Raw genomic sequence first — 20,187 nt, forward strand, 5'->3', positions numbered from 1 at the left:
AGAAGGCAGCAACAACAGCAGCAGCCCTGCAATCTGAGCAAATCATCAAGCAAAGAACAGTAATTGCCTGAAACACTGCAGCTGAGCCTAACATGAGAAGCTTGGCAAATAGCCTGGGAATCAATGTCCAAGAAATACTGCCTTCATAGATGAAAATCTCAGTATTATAATATTTCTGGAGCTCTAAGAGACTCAGATCTCTCAGCTAATGTGGTACCTAGGCTGGAAATACTATCTTCCCACAAGGGCATGATGATCACTACCGAAATCAGCCAGTTGATGGAAAGCGCTAGATTTTCAGAAATGTTAATTACACAGCATTTTCTCGTGATCTCCATAGGATGTGCTGAACTGTCAACAGTTTTGAAAATTAGCCCTCGGTACACTCCATTACTACATCAGGTATCTCTCCCATCTATACTGATCATCTCAGCTCCTCAAAAAATTATTGTTCAAAAGGCACTCAGTAGATATCAGTAGAACACCTATCACAACGCATACTGCATTCAACCACCACAGTTTTGCTTTGTACATGCCATAAGCTTTGTTGGCCAGATTTAGCTCCCATCTCCACCATGATAAATTTGGAGTCACTGCAGAAAAAAAATAAAGCAGCAGCCAGTCGGGATTTACAAGTGCCAATTTGCTCAATTTTAACACAGAATTTAAAGAGGGCTTAGACATCAGCTCTATTGCTTATTTGACCAGACGTCTATCAGGTAAAAAAAAAAAAAAAAAGAACCATAAGCAAAAAACCAAACAGTTGCCAAACCATTGTAACTGAAATGTGAGTTTCAATTTCTATTACAATTCTAAGAATAAAATACCAGCAAATATTATTCTAACAATGTTTGGTAAAGCTTGACACATTGTAATGTTGTAGGCTCTCCAATACACTTCATAACGGCATTCGACAAAACTGTATGTTAGTAAGACTTTATTTTGGGGCTGACATTGAAAAATGAAGATTTATTTAGCAAGCTCAACAAGTCACTTCTAGAGACGTAAGGTTCAGGTGGGCCATTAACTTTAGACTGTAAAAAAAGATACTTCGATAGAATGTTGAATAAAAATAATATCATGATACAATTACAAAGTTGTTTGTGCCTCAAGGGAAACGAATTAGTAAAGCAAACATGTAAGACTTGCTATTCCAAACCTGGTGGTACCACATAATTTGAAATTCACAGGTAATCACTACCAGATTTTTGTAACAGATACTGTTCTATACACTGACAGCAGTATGTACCTTCACTCGCATCTTAAAATCTGCTTTTATGCCTCATCAGAACTATTCCTAATTTTGTCATTTTCTTTTTGAAGAATCTTTTTGCTTGTTTTACATCAGCATAGCCAAAGAAAATCATACAGTATACCTCTGCCTAGACAGCCTTTAAATATATATATATATATACATATAGTAACACCTTGAACATTTTTGTACCTTTGCTTTGGCATGCTCCTGTTGTATTTTTCCTATACTTCTGCCACACTGAATAGGATTAGTAAGTATTATTTTTTATTATTTTGCTTATTATTTTATTATTTATTATTATTATTTATTACCATAAAAGTTCAGAAAAGGGAGGCTATCTAAGAAAGCCACACACACACACTCTGCTAGACTGTGACAATAATGGGAAGACATGATCAGAAACAGAATATCCAAATCTCACATAGCAAAAGCCAGCTGCTCTCAAGAGAGTCCTGTGAGGTTTGCCTGTTGCTCAGACTAAGCCAAATCCTTCCTGGAAATCAGGCACTGCGATCCTTAGATGTCCTGTAACACATTTACTCTGCAATGTATTTCCTTGATGGCTACTCATAGATGCTAAATCAAAGCTTTCTGAAATCAATGGGAGAAAAAAAAAAATCTCTTTATACTAGTGTTATTAAGGCCTGCAGAATATAGCCATTATTTTTAAAGCCCTGATTAGTGTCACACACTTAGCTTGCATCTGAAGTGGGTGCTTTAAGAGCATTCTCAAACTGGACATACAGGAAGTCATTGCTGTAGCAAACCCTCATATTATGCTGAGTTTTGAGTGCCTCAGTAAAGTGTGCTTCTAAGGACTTCAGTCACTGCTTGCTTAAGAAGGAACCTCAGGACACAGTCTCGTAACAAAAGATGATACAGCCTTCACTGTCCTGACACGGCTGACGTTGATGGATTAGTGTTAACATATATGTAGAGTTCAGAGATGACTACATTTCAAGTGATTTCATTAACAAAGTTTATAAGAAAGGATATATCAGCACTGAGATCAAAAGAAAAAATGGGGGCATGTTTTGCCCTTTTTTTTTTTACTCTTTCTGTCAGTTTGCAGTAAAAAAAAAAAAAAAAAAAAAAGATGAAGCAAAACTGAAGCAAAGCTCTGGTCCATTTGCAGGGGGCATCACCAAATCTATCTGTTTAATATTCATCACAAGATGCTTTTTGTTCTTGGCGTGCAGTAGGGAGAATATTCTGAGACTCAGAGTTACTCAGCAAAACTGGGAGCAAGAAAAACAAACAAGCAAAAATGAGCTTAGCAGATTTAAGCAGTAATTGGCAAACAATAAGAAATGAGCAGACTAAGGCATGGTAATAAATTAACTGCACATTTTGGCTTCCTAAAGAAACAACATAGAAAACTGTGTCTTTGCCTTCCTTTACCACATATGCTTACTGGCATTTATATTGCAAAATAATTCATTTGTAGTTAATGTATTATAATATTTTTAACCATAAATTTCTTTGGTCAGATTGAGTTTAAGAGGATAGCATATATTACTGATTCTTTGTATTCCCATTGCAGTTTATCTTAGCTACTCTGTTCTATTTTCTTACACCCGAATGATAAGCTTGGTAATAGAGGATCTGTCTTCTTCTGTGTTTATTCAGAACACCACTGGATTCTCATTTGTGGTATGCCCCAACAGTAATATAAATAGCAGTAACCACACAGACACACATCTGGTTATATAACACTTGCACATGATGTTAAAATGCTAAAAATATAAATTTATCACTCACAATTGAAAATATTGAGTAAGCCTTTTGTCAAAAAGAACATATATCTATCCCAGGTAACTGAATAGGTGTTTTGGCATTCACAGAGACACAAAATGACTTCTTAATGCTGATACGTTATTAAGATTTTAGAGCTTTCTTAAGTTTTGTTTAAACAAAGACCATTAACTAAATATTTGCAACATGTGTTAGCTCTTTCCAAATATTTATAGAGATGGTTTAAAAACCCCAACAACTAATTGCAATGCTTCCTTTTGACTAAAAGCACAAACACACATACACAAGTTTATACAACTAAAAATCTGAAAAGTGTCTTAATTCCCCTTAAGTCCACACATTAGTATAGATGATATATATACACATACACACTATACGTACACACAGTTTTATATATATATACACATCCAAATTAGTAACCCCTACTCGAACTTTGACACTCCAGGGAGACAGCCTTGGTGTTCAAACCTTCTACCCATTCCCCACCAAAATAAAAACCAGCATTTCAGCTTCCCACAGATCAGTATGTAAATATAGAGAATAGCACAGATTGAGTCCTGAGCAGGAGCATCATACTTTGTTATTCTCTAAGGCAGGCTCTACTGGTCCCCTCTCTGTGATCCATCTGAGCACCTCATCTAGCAGGCTCACAACTCACACAGACAGTTGGTAGGTTGCCATTTCACATTAATTCAGGCTGGTGTAAATTAGAAGGTTGTAGTCCCACATTTTTCCCTGCCCCTAGCCATGTGGCCACATGCCCACCACTCCACCCCCCAAACCAGTAGTAACATTTATATAACTGGGTAGTGAGTTTCTTTAGCCACATCAGTTCCCTGTACACTAAATCCTAGTTTTAAAGATCAGTTAGATTTCAGCTGGATACACAGTGGGATCAGCTCTTGGCAGCACTGCAAGAGAGAAGAATGTGCAAAACACATTGCTCAGGGCAGAAAAGAGGGCAGATTCACAGAATACCTAACTCAGATCACCCTGCCCTGTGACTCCAGGATGCTTGCAAAAATGAAAACAACAGCAGGAAAAAAAAAATGTTTGTTTGACTCAAATTTAATGTCCTTTTTTTTTTTCTTTTGATTTTTTTTAATATCTAGATAAAGCATACAATGTGGGAAGTTTTTTAACTTTGGGGGGTTTTCCCTCAAATTAATCATTGAATTGGTGTGAATCCCCAAATACTTTTGTTCAATCATATCTTCCATTAAAATCTCTTACTCCAGTACAATTTGCCTGCCTGCAGTTAACAATTTCTGCCCCATCACCTCATTCAGAAATGCCAGCTTAATGAGCTGCTGCTACCTCCTGCATGTGAACTGCTCCTGCAGCTTTCCTTCTTTTTGTTTCCTAAAGTGGTAGCACTTGTGAAGACTGACTTGTAGGCTGAAAATCTGGCAAGATTCATACCTGTGTCTTTCTTTGTGCCAAAAATGCTGTGAAAGGTCAAATTTTAGAAGGAGAAGTATTTATTTAAAGGAAATACTACTCCCATGTCACTAAATATATGTAAATATATGTATATTCTCACTATATATATAATATATATAAAAAACATCCAAAAGCTGTTACAGGTCTGAAGGTATTGATAAGGATGGGACATCTTTTATGAGATAATGGAAACGGAGAATCCATTACAAGGAGCACAGTACACTACTACAGAATAGCTATACAGATACTGCCAGGGTTAGCAATCACTATATTATAAACCACACCTATTTTTTAATACTAAGATCAGCTGTCTTTAATAACATGGTCCAGCAGGTCTCCTGATTTTTTTGTGGGTTTTGTCCTGCCAAGGAATGAGTCTGATGCCACTAGACCATTGCAGAAGGATCTTGGAGCATTTAAAAACCCTCTTTGTACTGATTTTTCTTAGAAGAAACTTGCCAGTTTGTGGCCAGATGTGACAAAAGCCCCTAAAACAACAAATACTTTCCAGGAGAGTAACTAGTGAACTGTGGCTCACAGGTGAAAAACAAACTGGGATCCCTTGTGGTGCAACCTGTGGCTTCTGTCGTTACCATGGCACACTCAAATGCCTCCTTCAACAGATCAGTTCAAAAGTAAAGCAAGTCCTCAACTGATCAAGCTTTAGTGCCTGACTGAAGCTGAGCTTTGTTAGATTTAGCAGTTTCTTATGGACAGTGTTACTTTAGAACAAGAAAGAATAAGGGAGAAACAAAACTTTGCAGAGAAGTCTTTGAGATATAAGCAGTCGTGGAGTATGAAGTCCTCATGTATATAGCAGTCCCCAGGTTTTCACAAAAGAGCAGATGCCTTGGACATTATGACTTCACATAGGCCTGTGACTGACTGGTTGTAACTGGTGGACAGAAGCGAACAGTGAAGGACAGAGTTCAGGTAGACCAAAGAAAGATACACAGTCATACTGGGAAGTGGCAGGATTGCTACCAGTATAGGATATGAAGATGAAAGAGCATCATGGACAGAAATGGAAAATTCTGGAAGGGGCAGTGGTCTGTGGTGGGTAGGTGAGCAGTCCTGCAGAAGTCTGTTGGGAAGATACAGAGGTGAATACATAGGGCAGAGATAAGTGAGCAGGTCAAGCACTGATGAAGTGAAGCAGTTACCATGCATTGACTTGTGAAAGCTGAGTGGTGCCACTGTAGATAGGGAGTAAACATTATCCAGTGAACTCAAAGAGACTTGTGAAAAGCAAATAGGCTTGCCAGAGGTACAAGGCACCACAGTATATTGACCTGTTCAGTAAAGACCTAAAAGTACACCTATGTAACAAAGAATATAACATAAAATTTCCTAGGTCCCATTATTCAGTGTGGACAATGCAAGAATATAGTAAACTTCCATAAGTACATGATCTTCAGGATGCTACTTTGTGTTGATTACCTAACACAGTTTTGCTGACACTTGAACATGTGTTAAGGAAGTAGAGAATGATTATTCAAAGCCTGTAAAATAAAGTATGAAATATGAGAATTGAAAAAAGAACAGGAACACCAGAAACTTTCTAGCAAGCATCGGGGTTGACAACTTGCAAATAAGTCAAGACAATGGGAGATGAATAAGGTGAGAAAGGGATAGAGACAATTATACATAAATCCAGAAAATAAAGATGACCTAGACACCTCCACTGGAGCTGAAACTTGGCTTCAAAGCATAACAAAGGATAAGTAATCCTTCACATCCTGTGTCTAGTTTCTAGATTTTGAGAAAACTCCTAAGCATATGATAGGCAGGGACATCCTTCCCTATCTTGAAGGGATTGAGGACAAATAATAGTTTGAACTAGCACTTTAGAAGTCCAGCTTGGTGTTCGGATTAAGTATTTGCAAGACCTTGAATATATTCTCTATCTTTGAGATGCTAAATTTTCTTTGTATTACTAAATTAGTCCAGGTAAACCATGACTGAGTTTGGTGAACATACAGACAAAGCCTGCAGACAATTCCCCATCTCCCATCTGATGAAGTGATGCCATAGCTAAGGCAAAGAGCACTGAACTCCTCTGGAAAAGAAAGACATTAGGTATTCTCCCAGTGTACTCAATGTTGGCACTAACCTACAGAAAGTAATGGCTAACTCTACATTTCAGAGAACGCCCCTAAGTGGTGTCTTTGTGTTCCCCTTAGAAAGGCTGCTGTTTTCAAAGATAAGAACAAATAGAGTCCACATACCTCCATTTTTCACCCTAACTACCAGTAGCTCATTGTCGTGGTTTAAGCCCAGGACACTGGTGCTGAACCCAGGACACTCATCCTCTCTCAAATACATATTTTTCATTTGCTTTATCACTTACGAAATTTTATCACTTATGAAATTATGACTTTTTTGTGATTCTTATGAAATTCCAAGGTCATCTTCCTAACTCCAGCTGAAGAACTTCCTTGAATGTATAATATATAGGGCTCAATCCTGTTAGTGAATTCAAAAATGCTCTAAAATTATTACAGAAATCTAGGTATTGAAAGGAGAAGGCACCAATGAACTGATGAAATAATCCCTAGATGACAGAGTTTGAGTACGGAGCTAAAGCAAACATATCCACCATCTTCAGAAGTAACAACAAAAAAATGAAAACACAAATACAACAAAAAAAAGAGAAGCCTCACAAAAACAATAACTAAAAATTCATACATGTGCTCAAAAGAAATAATTTTGTCCAACTGTTGTTTCAAGTGATGAAATCATTGTTACATTAATGCTAATCTGGAATAACTGCACAAAAATTAATATCTAGCTCTTACACGATTTTCTTCTTTGACCTGTCACCATGATCACGTACCCGTACACATAAGGGAGGCTTACGAGAGTGCGCAGTTATTAGCCCTGTGTATCAAGAAGATAGTTCACCCTGAAGGGCAGATTTTCCATGCCCTGCATGGGGATTTAATCACCTAACTCCCACTAACGTTAATGGGAATTGTGCAGCCTGATGCCACTCTGCTAATTTTTTTTTTTTCCTTGTTGTTGTATTCAGGCCAACATAATAGTTGATCTGTAAAAACAGAAAAAAGTATGTGATGCAGTTTTGAATTATTTGCCTTGTCCTATGATTTAGAAAGACCTTACAATGAATGACTGGCAAAGATACTTCTAGCTGAAAACAATTTGATAGCAACCTTATATATGGCTGTGTATCACAGTTTCCCTTTTTTCAGGATACAGGCATTAAAAGACGCTTGGTTTATACAGAGAACCAATCTGTTTAACTAAGCTGCAACTGAAGGTCTTTTGTCCTGCAGAAGTCCCAGTCAGAGGTACGTTAAATACTTACCAGGCCAAACCACTTTGAAGGACAGTCTGCTACAGTACATAGTAGTTACACAGTACAGTCCTACATAATAGTAGATATGAAAGGGCCTTGAGCAACCTGGTCTAGTGGAAGGTGCCCCTGCCCATGGCAGGGTGGTTTGGACCTAGATGATCTTAAGGTCCTTTCCAACCCAAGCTGTTCTATGATTCTGTGATTGTATGATTGTATAGTCCAGACCACACTTGGAAAGAGAAAAGTGACTTCGTTTACTGCAGAACAAGAGCTCTGCCTTCATCTACATAGACTTGCCAGGTCATTGTGGAAGACAGAGAGGAGCTTCTATGAGCAGTTGCTTGAATGCATCATAGCATTGCAAGTAGAATGCCATCGAACGCAGGTGCCAACATGGCGGCTGTGAATGATGACAGTATATTGAAATTTTTCTACTCATTCATAAAAATGGAAAACATAAATGCAACTCTTGCCAGACTGAAAAGGCAGCTTCTTGAAACTAGTTTTTAGAAACATGAAGTGCTGCAGTGTTCCAAGTACTATACATCCAACTGTTCCTAACAGCTCCTACCGCTAAAAGCAACTAGGTGCTTAACATTTTTTAGATTAGAAGAGTCCCATACTTATGAAAAAGAATCCCATACTGCATCCATTCCCCTGTAGAATTATCGATGTCATTCAGTTACATAAAGGAATGCAGGCAGACTTCCCTGCATTCTTCTGCATGAGGCACGAAATCATGACAAAGAAGCAATGCTCCAAAAAATAACTAAATCATACAGCAGCTATTCAATCAGCAAAAATGCAGAAGTGATCACTCCTTTGGTATCGGAGATATCTGTAGGTCTGTTTGCTGCCACAGACAAAGTAGAGCATTACCTGGAGGTACCAAAGCAAAGAAAATCCCATTTCACCTCCAGAAGAATCAATGAAATTCAGGATTTATAATTCTGCAAAGAATAGCTGGAGATGCAGAAGGTACTGCAGTTGCAGCAGTCCTCACCAAGCACCTGGAGGAGATGATTCTTCTTCCCAATAAACAGCACCATAATTTCTGTCCTTTAAAAGGTCAGAAGAGCACCAAAGCCCAATATCAAAATCCCAAACTATCTTGTATTTTACTACTTTAATTTCATGAAACTATTGTTCAGGCTACACTGGCCTAAACAGCTTATCACTACTTCAGCCTCCAGGTTTCCTCTGCAGGTACCTCAGCTACTGCAGCATCAGCGCAGTGTGTCATCCCTCAGGGCTCCCTGTATTGCTCTTCAAACTGTCTCCATGGATTTAATTTGCAGATTAAAATTTCTGCTGCAAACAAGACTACTGATAATTAAAAAATGTTTTCACAAATTCATCTGTGAAGAAGCCAAGCAGTTGATTTTGTTATGTCATCCCCTATCCTACAAGTGTCCAGCTGTCTTGCTGTTGTGCCATAGCAGAGATGTATAGCCAGTTCTGTGGACTTTTCATCTATCTAGCAGTTTGTAAAAATGGGCATTGTTCCTCCAGCAGGAGACAGAACTCGACACAGGATACAGTCAAATTAAGACAAATCTGGGAGGCTATTTGCTATTTCTACCAGTTAAGTCTGGTAGAATAGCAAATTGTAAATATCACCAGAATACACACCCAAATCTGCCAGCATCAGAAATTCAGGATACTGAATGTATGTCATTATTTCCCAACTTGCAGATGATTGATGAGATTTATCATTGCTGGACCAAGAGCTTTAGAAATATATACAGGCCCATTTTTGTGTATCTCTCAGAAGACATTTTGACTAAGGTTTCTAATGGCTGACCATTAAGAGTCTGGATGCTAATTAAAATACAAAGAGTGAGGCTGTCTGCCCATCTGTTCAAGTCACAAAACAACCACTCAAAAACAGAATTAATAATATAGACTTTTCAGCTTTGACACCGTAGCCATTCTACCTAGCCACCATTATCATAGACCATTATTTCAATACTGATTGTACCACACCTGATTCCCACGGGCCACTCAAAAATCCTCTCTAAAATGAAGACATAATTTCCTCTTAAATAGTTAATCAACTTCCTAATATTCTCATCACATCCACTTCACTATCACTGAAAACCTTTCCTTGTGCCTTCAGCTTTAATTTTATTAGAGCTGTGTATTACATTTCAGGCCCATATAAGTAACATAAAGGAGAAGAACATGTTTTAGCTAATTAATACTTCTGTAGCTAGAGTCATTGAAAAATAATCATCAAATATTTATATAACTGGTAGACGAAGAAGCCCTCAAAGAAGTATTGGCTTGATTTAAGTACTGTACTAAGAGAGAGTGAAATACAAAGTTCAAAGACCTAGAGCACAAAAGACCCCAGTTTGCTTCCAATGCTACATTACTCTGTATGCATTCTCGTTGGCTTCAGGAAGCATTCATTAACATCAGTAAGGGTCTTGGACTCATAGTAAATTTCACTATCCTTTTAAAATAGTTAGCTACTAAGCTTTCTTCGGCACTTTAGATGAATGAACATTTTGAGACAGCTATAATATTTACACTGAGTACCAGCAAGAGGTTTCACATCGTACTAGGAATATAAGATGCTTTTCTTCGAATTACCTGCAATTCACATTGATAGATATTGTAAAATGACATCATTTTTATCAGGCTTTTAATTACTACTAAATTAAGTTATATCCATAACCTTGTAACTAAAAGTTGAAATATTTCATATCAGGAAAATGCTTTGTCAAGAAAAAAGGTTTATCCAAATAAATTAAGCTTTTGGCCATTGGAATTCCACTTTTTCACATTCTCTGGAAGGCAGCAATAACAAATGATAGAAAATTTAAGGAAGTCAAAAACTAGTCAAAAATCCTTAATTCACAAATAATAACTGGGTGGATATAGAGACAGATGTTGCTATATTTTATATAGACAGATCTTGCCTATTTTCCAAATATTCAAAAGGAGTAATATTCCCATCTCCAAATACAAATCATATATCTTCATTGATTTTGTCTTTATTCTTTTATGAACAATTTGACAATATAAATGAGAAAGGTGTTTGTCCCTAGTTATTCGGCATATAACAACCATATTATCATCAGATGGTAACAAACATACTAACATAATGGAAATTCACATTTATTCAAAAAGGTAGTTGTAGAAATAAAGGTGTTTAAATTGTTGTAATGCTATCCTGTGTTCCTAGAGATGAAATTCCTGATGTCTAAATAGTTTTAGCCTACAAAAGCAGCTTCTAAAGGAACTCCCAATATCCTGTGAGGTTAGTAGACTGAGTAGCCTGATGCAAAAGAAGTTGTGCTGAGTTCTTTTAGGTTAATCAAGCTTACAGTCTTTACAAAGCAGGGTTAGCTAAGATCACAGATTAAGCAACGTTCCAGCCACAAAAAGACTGATGCCTTTAGAAGTCATTAAATGCTGAATCAGCTGTATTAATGAATATACGTCATGACTCCCACAGTATCGGTAAACATAGGACAATGGTTTGATCCCTTTTTTGTTTTGGTTTGTTTTGGGGTTGTTTGGGTATTTTTTGTTCAAGTAATGAGGTTAACAAGAACCAGAACTACAATATAGGCCCTATTGAAGATAATATTTTACCTGTATAGCTACTATTGGCCACCTAGAAAGGACAGTGCAGAGTTGTTCACTGAAGACCACAGACGTAGCAAATAACCTTTTGCTCCCGTTCTATCGCTACTGCTTCAAGTAAAGCCTGATGCTGTTTCAGGAATAAGACTGTGTTCAGGATATCCTGTTGTTATTAAATGAATAATTTTCTATGCAAGACTGTATGCAGGTGACATTAAGTAAAGAAACTAAGGCCTGCTCTAACTCAGGGCTGTGGAGTCCCTCCTACAGAAGCTGCAGCACAGAGAACTGTTTTGAGGTACCTTTGCAGCCAGCCCTCTGAGCAGGAGATCATACTTGCCTTAGGTCCCAGTCCAGAACATGTTGCAAGAGTGAGATATGCATTAGAGAATGTTTCAACTTCCAATACTATATGAAAAAGATCCACTTGTTATACCAGCACTGAAAAAAAAAGGAAAAAAAGCCCCCAAAACCACCACAAAAAAAACAAAACCACAACAAAATACACATGTTCAGCATAAACCACTAGAAATGTAGTAGCTGAAAGTCAATTGTGTTACACAACAAAAATGCAGTGCACTGTGATTTAGACTGTTCTGGGTTTAGTGGACATGTATTTTTCCCAGGACTAAATTCAGAAGCTGTTTTCATATCAGCTCAACATACAATTTTAATCAACATATAAGGCCAGCTGTACCCTTCATATCTGCCTGATCAGCATGTTCTATAAAATTTACAGCAAGATACGAGGCAGCAGCTTCAGTATTATTTAGTATGAGTTAAGTAAAAAACACCCAAATACTGAGGTGAGAAAAATAAAAAGAAGTAAAAAACTCATATCTTGGTCAGGGAAGAAAAAGGATAATGATAGGATCATAGGTTGGAAAAGACCTTCAAGATCATCAAGAACAACCAATGCCTCAGGACTGTCAAGGCCACCACTAAACCAAGTCATGGAGGGCCTCATCTACATAGTTTTCAGTCCCTTACAGTTTTTAATGAGATTCTGGAGGGAAAAACACTTTCCCCTTTTGATTAGACAGCCTGTGTGTTGGGGGGCAGAAGTGACTATATACATACACATATACAGATAGAGAGGTGATGGGATTGCTGCTTTTTTTTTAATTTTCAAAATCAATTTATTTTTCTCATAGAAGAACTGGTCACCAAATTGTTTACTCAGCACCTTCCAGTTCATTTAGAAAGAGTCTTTTCCCCTTCAGACATAAAACTGTGACAAAAATTTTTTTCTTGATCAGCCCTCTGACATCATTTATTACTTTGAATATTATTTAAGACCACTCATCATCACTTGGAAACAGTCTAAACCAGAACTGGAATCCAGCTGGACTTTGGATAAGTAATGAGTCAAATAATCAGTTCCAAATCTCCTGTTAGACTTTTCAGGTTCTGATGAAATTCAGAGCTGAAAGAAGCCTCAAAAAAAAAAAAAAAAGAAGTGTTCTCATGGGTTTTATGCAATCTGGTTATAAAAGTCACAGCAGTAAGGTAGTCATGCGTTAGCAGTAATTGAACCTTAATTGAACCAATGCTTAGCATAAAAGAATCAGGATCTGAGATCACTTTTTTCTGTTTAGTGCAAGGATGGCTCAGCCAGGCTGTGCTGTGAAATACAACCCATAGCCACCTGCAACTTAGCAAACTGAGCAAGGAAATGTTAAGAGTTAAAAGGTCTTTTTATTTCTTTCTATTCCTGTCAGCTATTTAATGTACGTACGCTATGCCAAGTCAACTATACTCAGATTCTCAGATGCAATCTCTGATCTGGTCCACATTTTGGAAGTGTTGACTGGTTGCATTGAAAGCAGTATGAGCTGTAAGTTCTCAGCACCTCTGAAAAGAAGCCCTAAGTTTCTTAAATTTGGTGTCAAAAACAATAAAGCACCTAAAATTAGAGCCCAGCAGGGACTTCTTTTCAACAGATATAAATATCTGTGCCTTTCAAAGAGGTCCAGAGTGATAGCACAGTGCTCAGATCATCAGCACGGGATTTGGAAGACCCATCCTCAATTGACCAACTGGCTGCAGTCAAGTAGCCTAACCACAGATCCCAGCTGATACAACCCCAGCACTATCCAACATCTCACACATATAGAGAGAATAAATACATTAAAGGCTGGAGGTTCTCCTGTTGCACTGCAGAAGCTGTTAATTTTATGGGTGAAAGTAGAAATAACACAAAATTTACATATCGCTGGGAAGAAGGCTAAGAATCACGGTGAAAATCACCAAGTTATTTTGAGGAAATAGGAAATGTCTTGACAATGCTTTGTATTCCAGCAGATTAATTGACAGCCTTTCTTCAATTTAATAATACTAAAATGTAAACACTTGTAAGAAAAGTGTGTTCACTGCATGCCATAACATTTAGATAAAGAATATGTTTCCTGAAGTAAGATTGAAATTGCTACTTAATAGTGCATTAAACAATAACAGCTATGTATTTTCCAGGCAGTAAGGACCAACCAACACAGAAAAACCCCTGCCATATTCTTCTTGTCTTCACAATATATTTCAGTCATGTATGAAATAGCTTGTACAATATATTTTTTGCAGATCCCTAATTGCAGCTTTCCATGGAGACAGCATTTGGCCAAGGGCTTTTCAGTACTGAACTACTGTTCAAGCAGTAACATGCTGTCTTCAGGATTAGCAACTCAAGCTGGCCACGAGACATACCTCCAGGACATACTACACTTGCTGCAACTGCAGAAGCAACAGTGGGGCACTCAATAATGCTGAGTTAGAAGGAAAGCTGCACATACTTATTCTTAAGAGATGGCATGGGTGTGATTTGCCTCTCAGTTAAAATTAATGCAGGGCAGGAATGAGGGCAATTCAGGCTGAATCCTAACACATGGTCACAGACAGGGTCCTGCCTCCCCACCAGCAGGGAGAGCAGCAGCAATGCTCTGGTGACCCAGTCAGTGCCAGGCTGCCCCAGCACCCCAGCCCAGCCATGGTTACATCCTGCACATAGCCACCTCCAACGACAAAGTAGCCACTACGCATGAGGCCACCCAGAGCTGCATGTGAGGAGCGTGTCTCCCCTCTTACCTCAGGGTCTTTCTCTATCTCCAGCCCTGCTTCCACCAGGTTGCGTTCGTACTCTTCCCGCTGCAGCCGCTTCTCCTCTTCCAGAGCATCCAGCGGGCCAAGCTCAATCACCTCCACGCCCAGTGGCCCTGTCTGCTCCCGCAGAGCATGCTGGCCACCATCCTGCTGCTGTGGCTCAGCACGGCCCTTCCCGTTCCCTCCATTCAAAACCAGTGCCATGAAGGCAGATGCACGTGTTGGCTCCGGTGAGCCCAAGCCAGGTGGGTGCTGAGCAAGGCGTTTTCGGTAGTGGTAGGCTAACACATAGTCAACCTTTCTCTTGCTGTCCCTGAAATGCATGCCACTCGGGGATGCCTTGTCCATGGCCCCTCCTTGTGTCCCATCCAGGTAATTGTTTATAATCTGGAAGAGAAACACATGAGTCTCACAGACATGAAAGATAACAAGCCCAAGAAGGTAGCAGACCTGGGGTCTATGTCCACACAAACCCATAAAGATATGAGGAGTTAAAACTGGAAGTCAGCCAGGGGTAGCTATGACCTACAAACATGCACTCTGCTGATCAGATTAGGTCACACTGACTCCTCCGACCATAAGAAAAATAAAGTGGCTGAAGATAACGGCCTTATCCCAGTGAATGGGATACCTACCTGACCAGCAGGTACAGAGGCACAGACTGACACTGTCTCTCTGCCCTGCACATACACAGAATATACAGGAGAAGACACACACATTTTGAAGTGGGATGGAGAAGTGAGAATAAGTATCACGTAACAGGGTATGAGAAGGGATGTGCTGTGAAGCAGAGCTGGGCAGGGGAGGGAAGCAAAAAACTGTGGGAAGAAAGGGAAGAAACTAATCTGAGCTAGGACAGGAGAAACATCATCAGTCTAGTACGAGGGTAAGAAAGCTAGCACTGGATAGAAAAACTTTGGAAAATACCAGGGATTAGAGAGGATACACCCAATGGATGGCTAACATATTTTAATATATTTTGAAAAGACTATGTGACTGACCAGTAGCACTGCAAAAGGAAACCAATGACTAAAACAAATCTCCTGTGTTGCACTCCATCACCCCCTTGGATAGTCCTTGCCTCCCTGTCTCCACCCTCCAAATCCTTCCAGGGTGAAGCTGCTTCTGTACTAACCTCACCAACATGCCCCAGCCTGACTAGCAATTCTGCAACACTGATGTTTAATTCTGACACCAAATGTAAGGTGCTCACTTTTATTTCTCATTCACTAATATAGCCAAACTAGTTCTTCCAAAACTGTTACCAGCCATTTCCAGCTCAATGTTGTAGCTTGAAGCACTCCACAGAGCTCTCTACAGTATCATTCATTAGAGTGACACCAGACCTCCAGTGACTGGACAACAAGATACAGGAAAACAAATAGGGTCAACCTAATCCAAAGCAATCAGCCCACAACCAAATTCCAGACATTTATGGTTCCCATACGTGGCTAAACCAGCAAGATTTCTTTCTCTCCCTAACTCCTCTTCCATTACATGTGCTAGCAGTCCTGGATGCAGAATGAACCAAGCATGCTGTATGGCAATTTTCTTGTTTGCTAACACAATACAAATTTCCGAAGGTATTATATAAATGTGCATATTATTATATACCCAAATATCTCCCAGATTCTTGGTTTTCATGGCTTTGCTTCACTTCGTTTCCCACAAAGTAGCCTTCAGTCACCATATCACTAAATAATTCTTGGTTTTATATGCATACTACATCCTTCATTCTTTCACAAAATTATCACCAAATAATTTGTTCTGCATGTTACACTTAGCATAAACTTTATGTGTAAAGTGTGTATGTAGTCCCCTTAGGTATATCCAACCTTACACTTAGCACTACATTCTGGCAGAACAATACTGCTGGGGAGACAGCATTTTATTGTAATTCCTTATTTCCTAGTTAGATACATTTTCATGGAGTACTCACAGGCAATCCATGCAAACTTCCTGGATCATCCATCTCTGCCACAGTGAAGAAAAACCCTTTGAGGATTTCTAGTCTCCCTTCCTGAGAATTCCACTCTATACAGCACAGAAGTAATGACGTCACCACCACCAGGTCACCGGCACAACACAATACATTAGCTGACTCTAGAGCAGATGAGCTCTAAGCATCCCCTCCTCTCTTATTGGAGAGAGAATGGGCAGAAAAGAGAAGCACAAACAAAACACAGGAGAGGCAACAAGGAGGTTGGAAAACATGAAAAGTCACTAAGAGGTTTTCCTGTTTATTACCCTGTGTAGTCAGCTGCCACATCTCAGCCACCTGAGAGAGCACCATAGCAACATTTGATGTTGCTGGAGTTACACAGAATAATAAGATGAAGAGATACAACAACGCCTCTCTCTCTGCCTCTCTGTTAGATCTTTTCTTCACTCTTAGCATCAAAATGCTACCTACATTTTATGGATATCTTATCATACAGAAAACAAATCAAAGTTCCCAGAAATTTCATTGAGGACTTTTTCTGTCCCTACATTTGGCCTGCTTTCCTCACTATGTGACGTTCTGGCACAAGAAGACCATATTAGGGAGGAACACAAATAAATTGCAATTTCCAAAATGTCATTGAAGGAGCTATCAAGATCTTTCTTTCCCTCTCACAGCCACTGTAAAAGTCAGAATCAGTGATTTAAATTACCGTCTTCAGCCCCACATTCATTGCTTCCTGAAATTTCTAAGACAAGCAGCCAGCACACCAAGCAGTAAGGAAACAGGGAAGGTAGGATCAGCATTTCATGACAATTTTATTCTAGTCCTCTAATAGTAAATTTATCACTACAAGCGTATCCCAAGAGGTGTCTCCTCTAACAACACCTCTGCTCTGAATGCTGCAGTCACACTACACTTCCACCTTCCACTCCAGCCTACACTAAAACCTGAACAGAGTTCTTCATAGGAATAACTAACTTGCTTAGTCAACAACCAGCACATCTTTTCCTACCCTAGGGGTAATAACAACCCCCTCATTCCTACTTTGAAGGATTTGGAATAAAGTAAATAATTAAGAAAAGCCTGGTAAGACTACTACAGCAGTAATTCATTCTTGCTGTACACTAAGAGAGCTACTGAACCACCTAAGGCTGTAGGACGTTTACTTGCATAATCACTTTTCCCAGTACACCAGGGATTTGCCTGCATGACAGGAGTGTGACATGCTTTGCCCACCCTGCTTCAAGTCTTTTCTTTACCTCAGAGGCATTAGAGGTAAGTCAATGAACATAAAGTCAGACTTACAGAACTGTTGAAGGACTCCATACAGCTCGATGCTTCAAAAGCTCCATTGATCTTGCTGCTGTGCAAGGAAGTCCGGTTTTGAGGAACTGTGAGGTATTTGCTGTTGCATGCTGAAAAAGAGACCCTTGCTGATTTTGCTTTCTTCTGTCCATTCAGAGCTGGGTGTGAGGATGCTAGAGGAAAGTCTGAGAATAAGATTAAAGTATTGTTATATAAAGCAGGTTTTGTGCAGGTAGTTTCTCAAAAGAACAGGAAATGCTGCAGTTAATAGAGACTATTTAACCTCAGGTGCTGTGCTTCAGTAAATGTAGAGGCATGCACAGAACTGCAGAGGAACAACAGGTACTTACCTGTGTGAACTGCTGGGAAAGGGAGAACAATGATACAGCACCGCACTTAGCTCAGCACTACCCTAGTTGGTCAACAGCATCTGGACTCTTGCACTTCAGTCATGAGGTTAGGAGCTGGAAAGCATGCTTTGCAGCTAGCTAAGCACCTTGCAAGACATGAGCAAGCTGTGTGTCCTCGGTGACTGCACCCTGACTCTCTGGGTGCAGCATTCATGCCAGATGGAAGCCAGATGACTGGAAATTAATTTAGTCACATTTGCTTATGGCTTACAACTAGGCCTGAAATAGACTGTATTTCAGTTCTAGTGTGATATGAGCAAATCTAGTGGCATCAGGTACAGATACTTCTGGTTAACAGTCATTCTCCACTAAGAACTCTCAACTTTTGAACATGTAATAGGGTGAAATTCTCATAAAGTACACCCACTAAAGCCGTAAAGCACATACGTAAAATTTATACCTACGTGTTTTGGCTGGAGAGACTAATGTCTTGAACCCTTTAGTTTTTGATGTGTTCCTGTTCCTCATATACTGATACATTACATGGTCACAATGCAGCACAACGGAGAGTCTGAAGGGAATGGGGAGTTACATGCCACTCCCTGTTCACCACCACCACTGGTAAGCAATATCTCTGCCATAGAGTGGGGTATAGCAATAACAGTGTATAAGAAGAATGCTTGGTCACAGGTAGGAAGTGGAGAAAGTCAATCCCACACAGTAAGCAGTCCAGTGAAAAAATGATGATAAAAAGCAATAGGTACAGAAACTGTTTTGACATACAAATGTTTCATACTCTTTCCCCCTCTAGTGGTGCCATAAGTGAAATGGGAATGATTGATCTTTACCCATAGCTTCTTTGGGAAGCTTATGTGGGACAAAAATTATGGTTTGGCCTTCAGGCATTAGAGCTTTCTAACAGGGAGAAGACATGGGTGTAGCAGAACCACTTCCACTAAAGACATAAAGCAGCACACCTCTCTGGTTGGGACTTTTGACTTCCCAAGGAAGAAGAAATAACTGGAACATTCATTGCCTCCCATATACCAAGGGAGACACTACATCCATAGCACATTGCTAAAATCTGGAAGTCATATTTCCCCCTTATTTGACTGAAGCTCTTCTATGCCCTCTACACAGGCTAAATCTACTTATCCACAATCATGTGCTACGATAGAAGCCAGCAAAATGCTAAAAAGGAAAGTGTTTAGAGAGAGGGGGACCTGTCCCCTAAATGTTGTGATTATTCTTGTGTTTCCTATCAATTATACGTTACGGTCCTGCAGCACTTGAGCAGTATAGTAGATTGACTCACCAGTCTTCCTTTTCTGATCTCTGAAGGAGACTCACGCTTGGTTTACTTTAATGAATCACATAATGATGCCACAAGGGAAACTCCAAGGAAAATACTTAATAAGTGAAGGTTTCATTCCCAAAGGCTGCACATAATGTTTCTCCAGTATTTTCAGCCTGAGCCTGGGATATCTCACAAGACTTTTGCATAGCCAATTAAAGACCTTTTTTTCTTCCCAGTCCTTTAAACTAGGCCTAAGGAAAAAAAAAATAAATCTGCACTTCATTTATAATGAAATTATTTCATTTCCATTATGTTCCCCAACCTTCAGAAACTGTATCACAAACCTAAGGTTCTCTGGTGAGACAGTCAAGGATTTCCAGGCAGAATAAGTTTTTTGATGGAAATACAATTTCCAAATCTGTATTTGGAAGACTCCTGTTTTCCCAAAAGCTTTTCATCTTCCCAAATCAAATTGACTGAACCAAAATGTTTTGTTCTGAATGAGTTCCATATTTGACAGTGCTTGCCTGTGGTACCGCAGTGCCTCAGGGGCTTCTGCTTCAGATGCTGCCTGACCTCATTCTACCCTGTAAGCCTTTACAACATCTGGCCTTACGTGTTCTCATTCTGTAAATATTCTAGAGGAATTAGCATTGATAGAAACAAGCTGTGTGCCTATGCATGTGCATATATATATAAATTTTTATACATGCACACATGCATAGCTTTGGTGTATATATATATATCTCCCCAGAGAACAGAAGTACAGTGAATTTTGAATTCAACCTGGAAAGCAAATGTTCAAGAACTACACTCATTCTAGAAAAA

General features: G+C 39.2%; 1 protein-coding gene across 3 annotated transcripts in view; it reads right to left on the bottom strand.

Moving 5' to 3' along the window:
• ANO2 (anoctamin 2) overlaps positions 1-20,187 on the bottom strand; it is a 167,655-nt gene that overhangs the window by 143,465 nt on the left and 4,003 nt on the right. For 2 of the 3 annotated variants that reach the window (XM_065665066.1, XM_065665065.1), the window contains exons 2-3: positions 17,713-17,897; positions 14,448-14,849 (exon numbers count right to left, since the gene is read on the bottom strand). In XM_065665066.1, coding sequence (XP_065521138.1) covers positions 14,448-14,849; positions 17,713-17,897 — 587 coding nt within the window. Of the gene's footprint in view, positions 1-14,447; positions 14,850-17,712; positions 17,898-19,377; positions 19,406-20,187 lie in introns of those variants that run through there. The other variant, XM_065665067.1, reaches the window with a different exon arrangement.

Source organism: Lathamus discolor, chromosome 1 (genome assembly GCF_037157495.1).
Source record: "Lathamus discolor isolate bLatDis1 chromosome 1, bLatDis1.hap1, whole genome shotgun sequence".
NCBI classification, from domain to species: domain Eukaryota; kingdom Metazoa; phylum Chordata; class Aves; order Psittaciformes; family Psittacidae; genus Lathamus; species Lathamus discolor.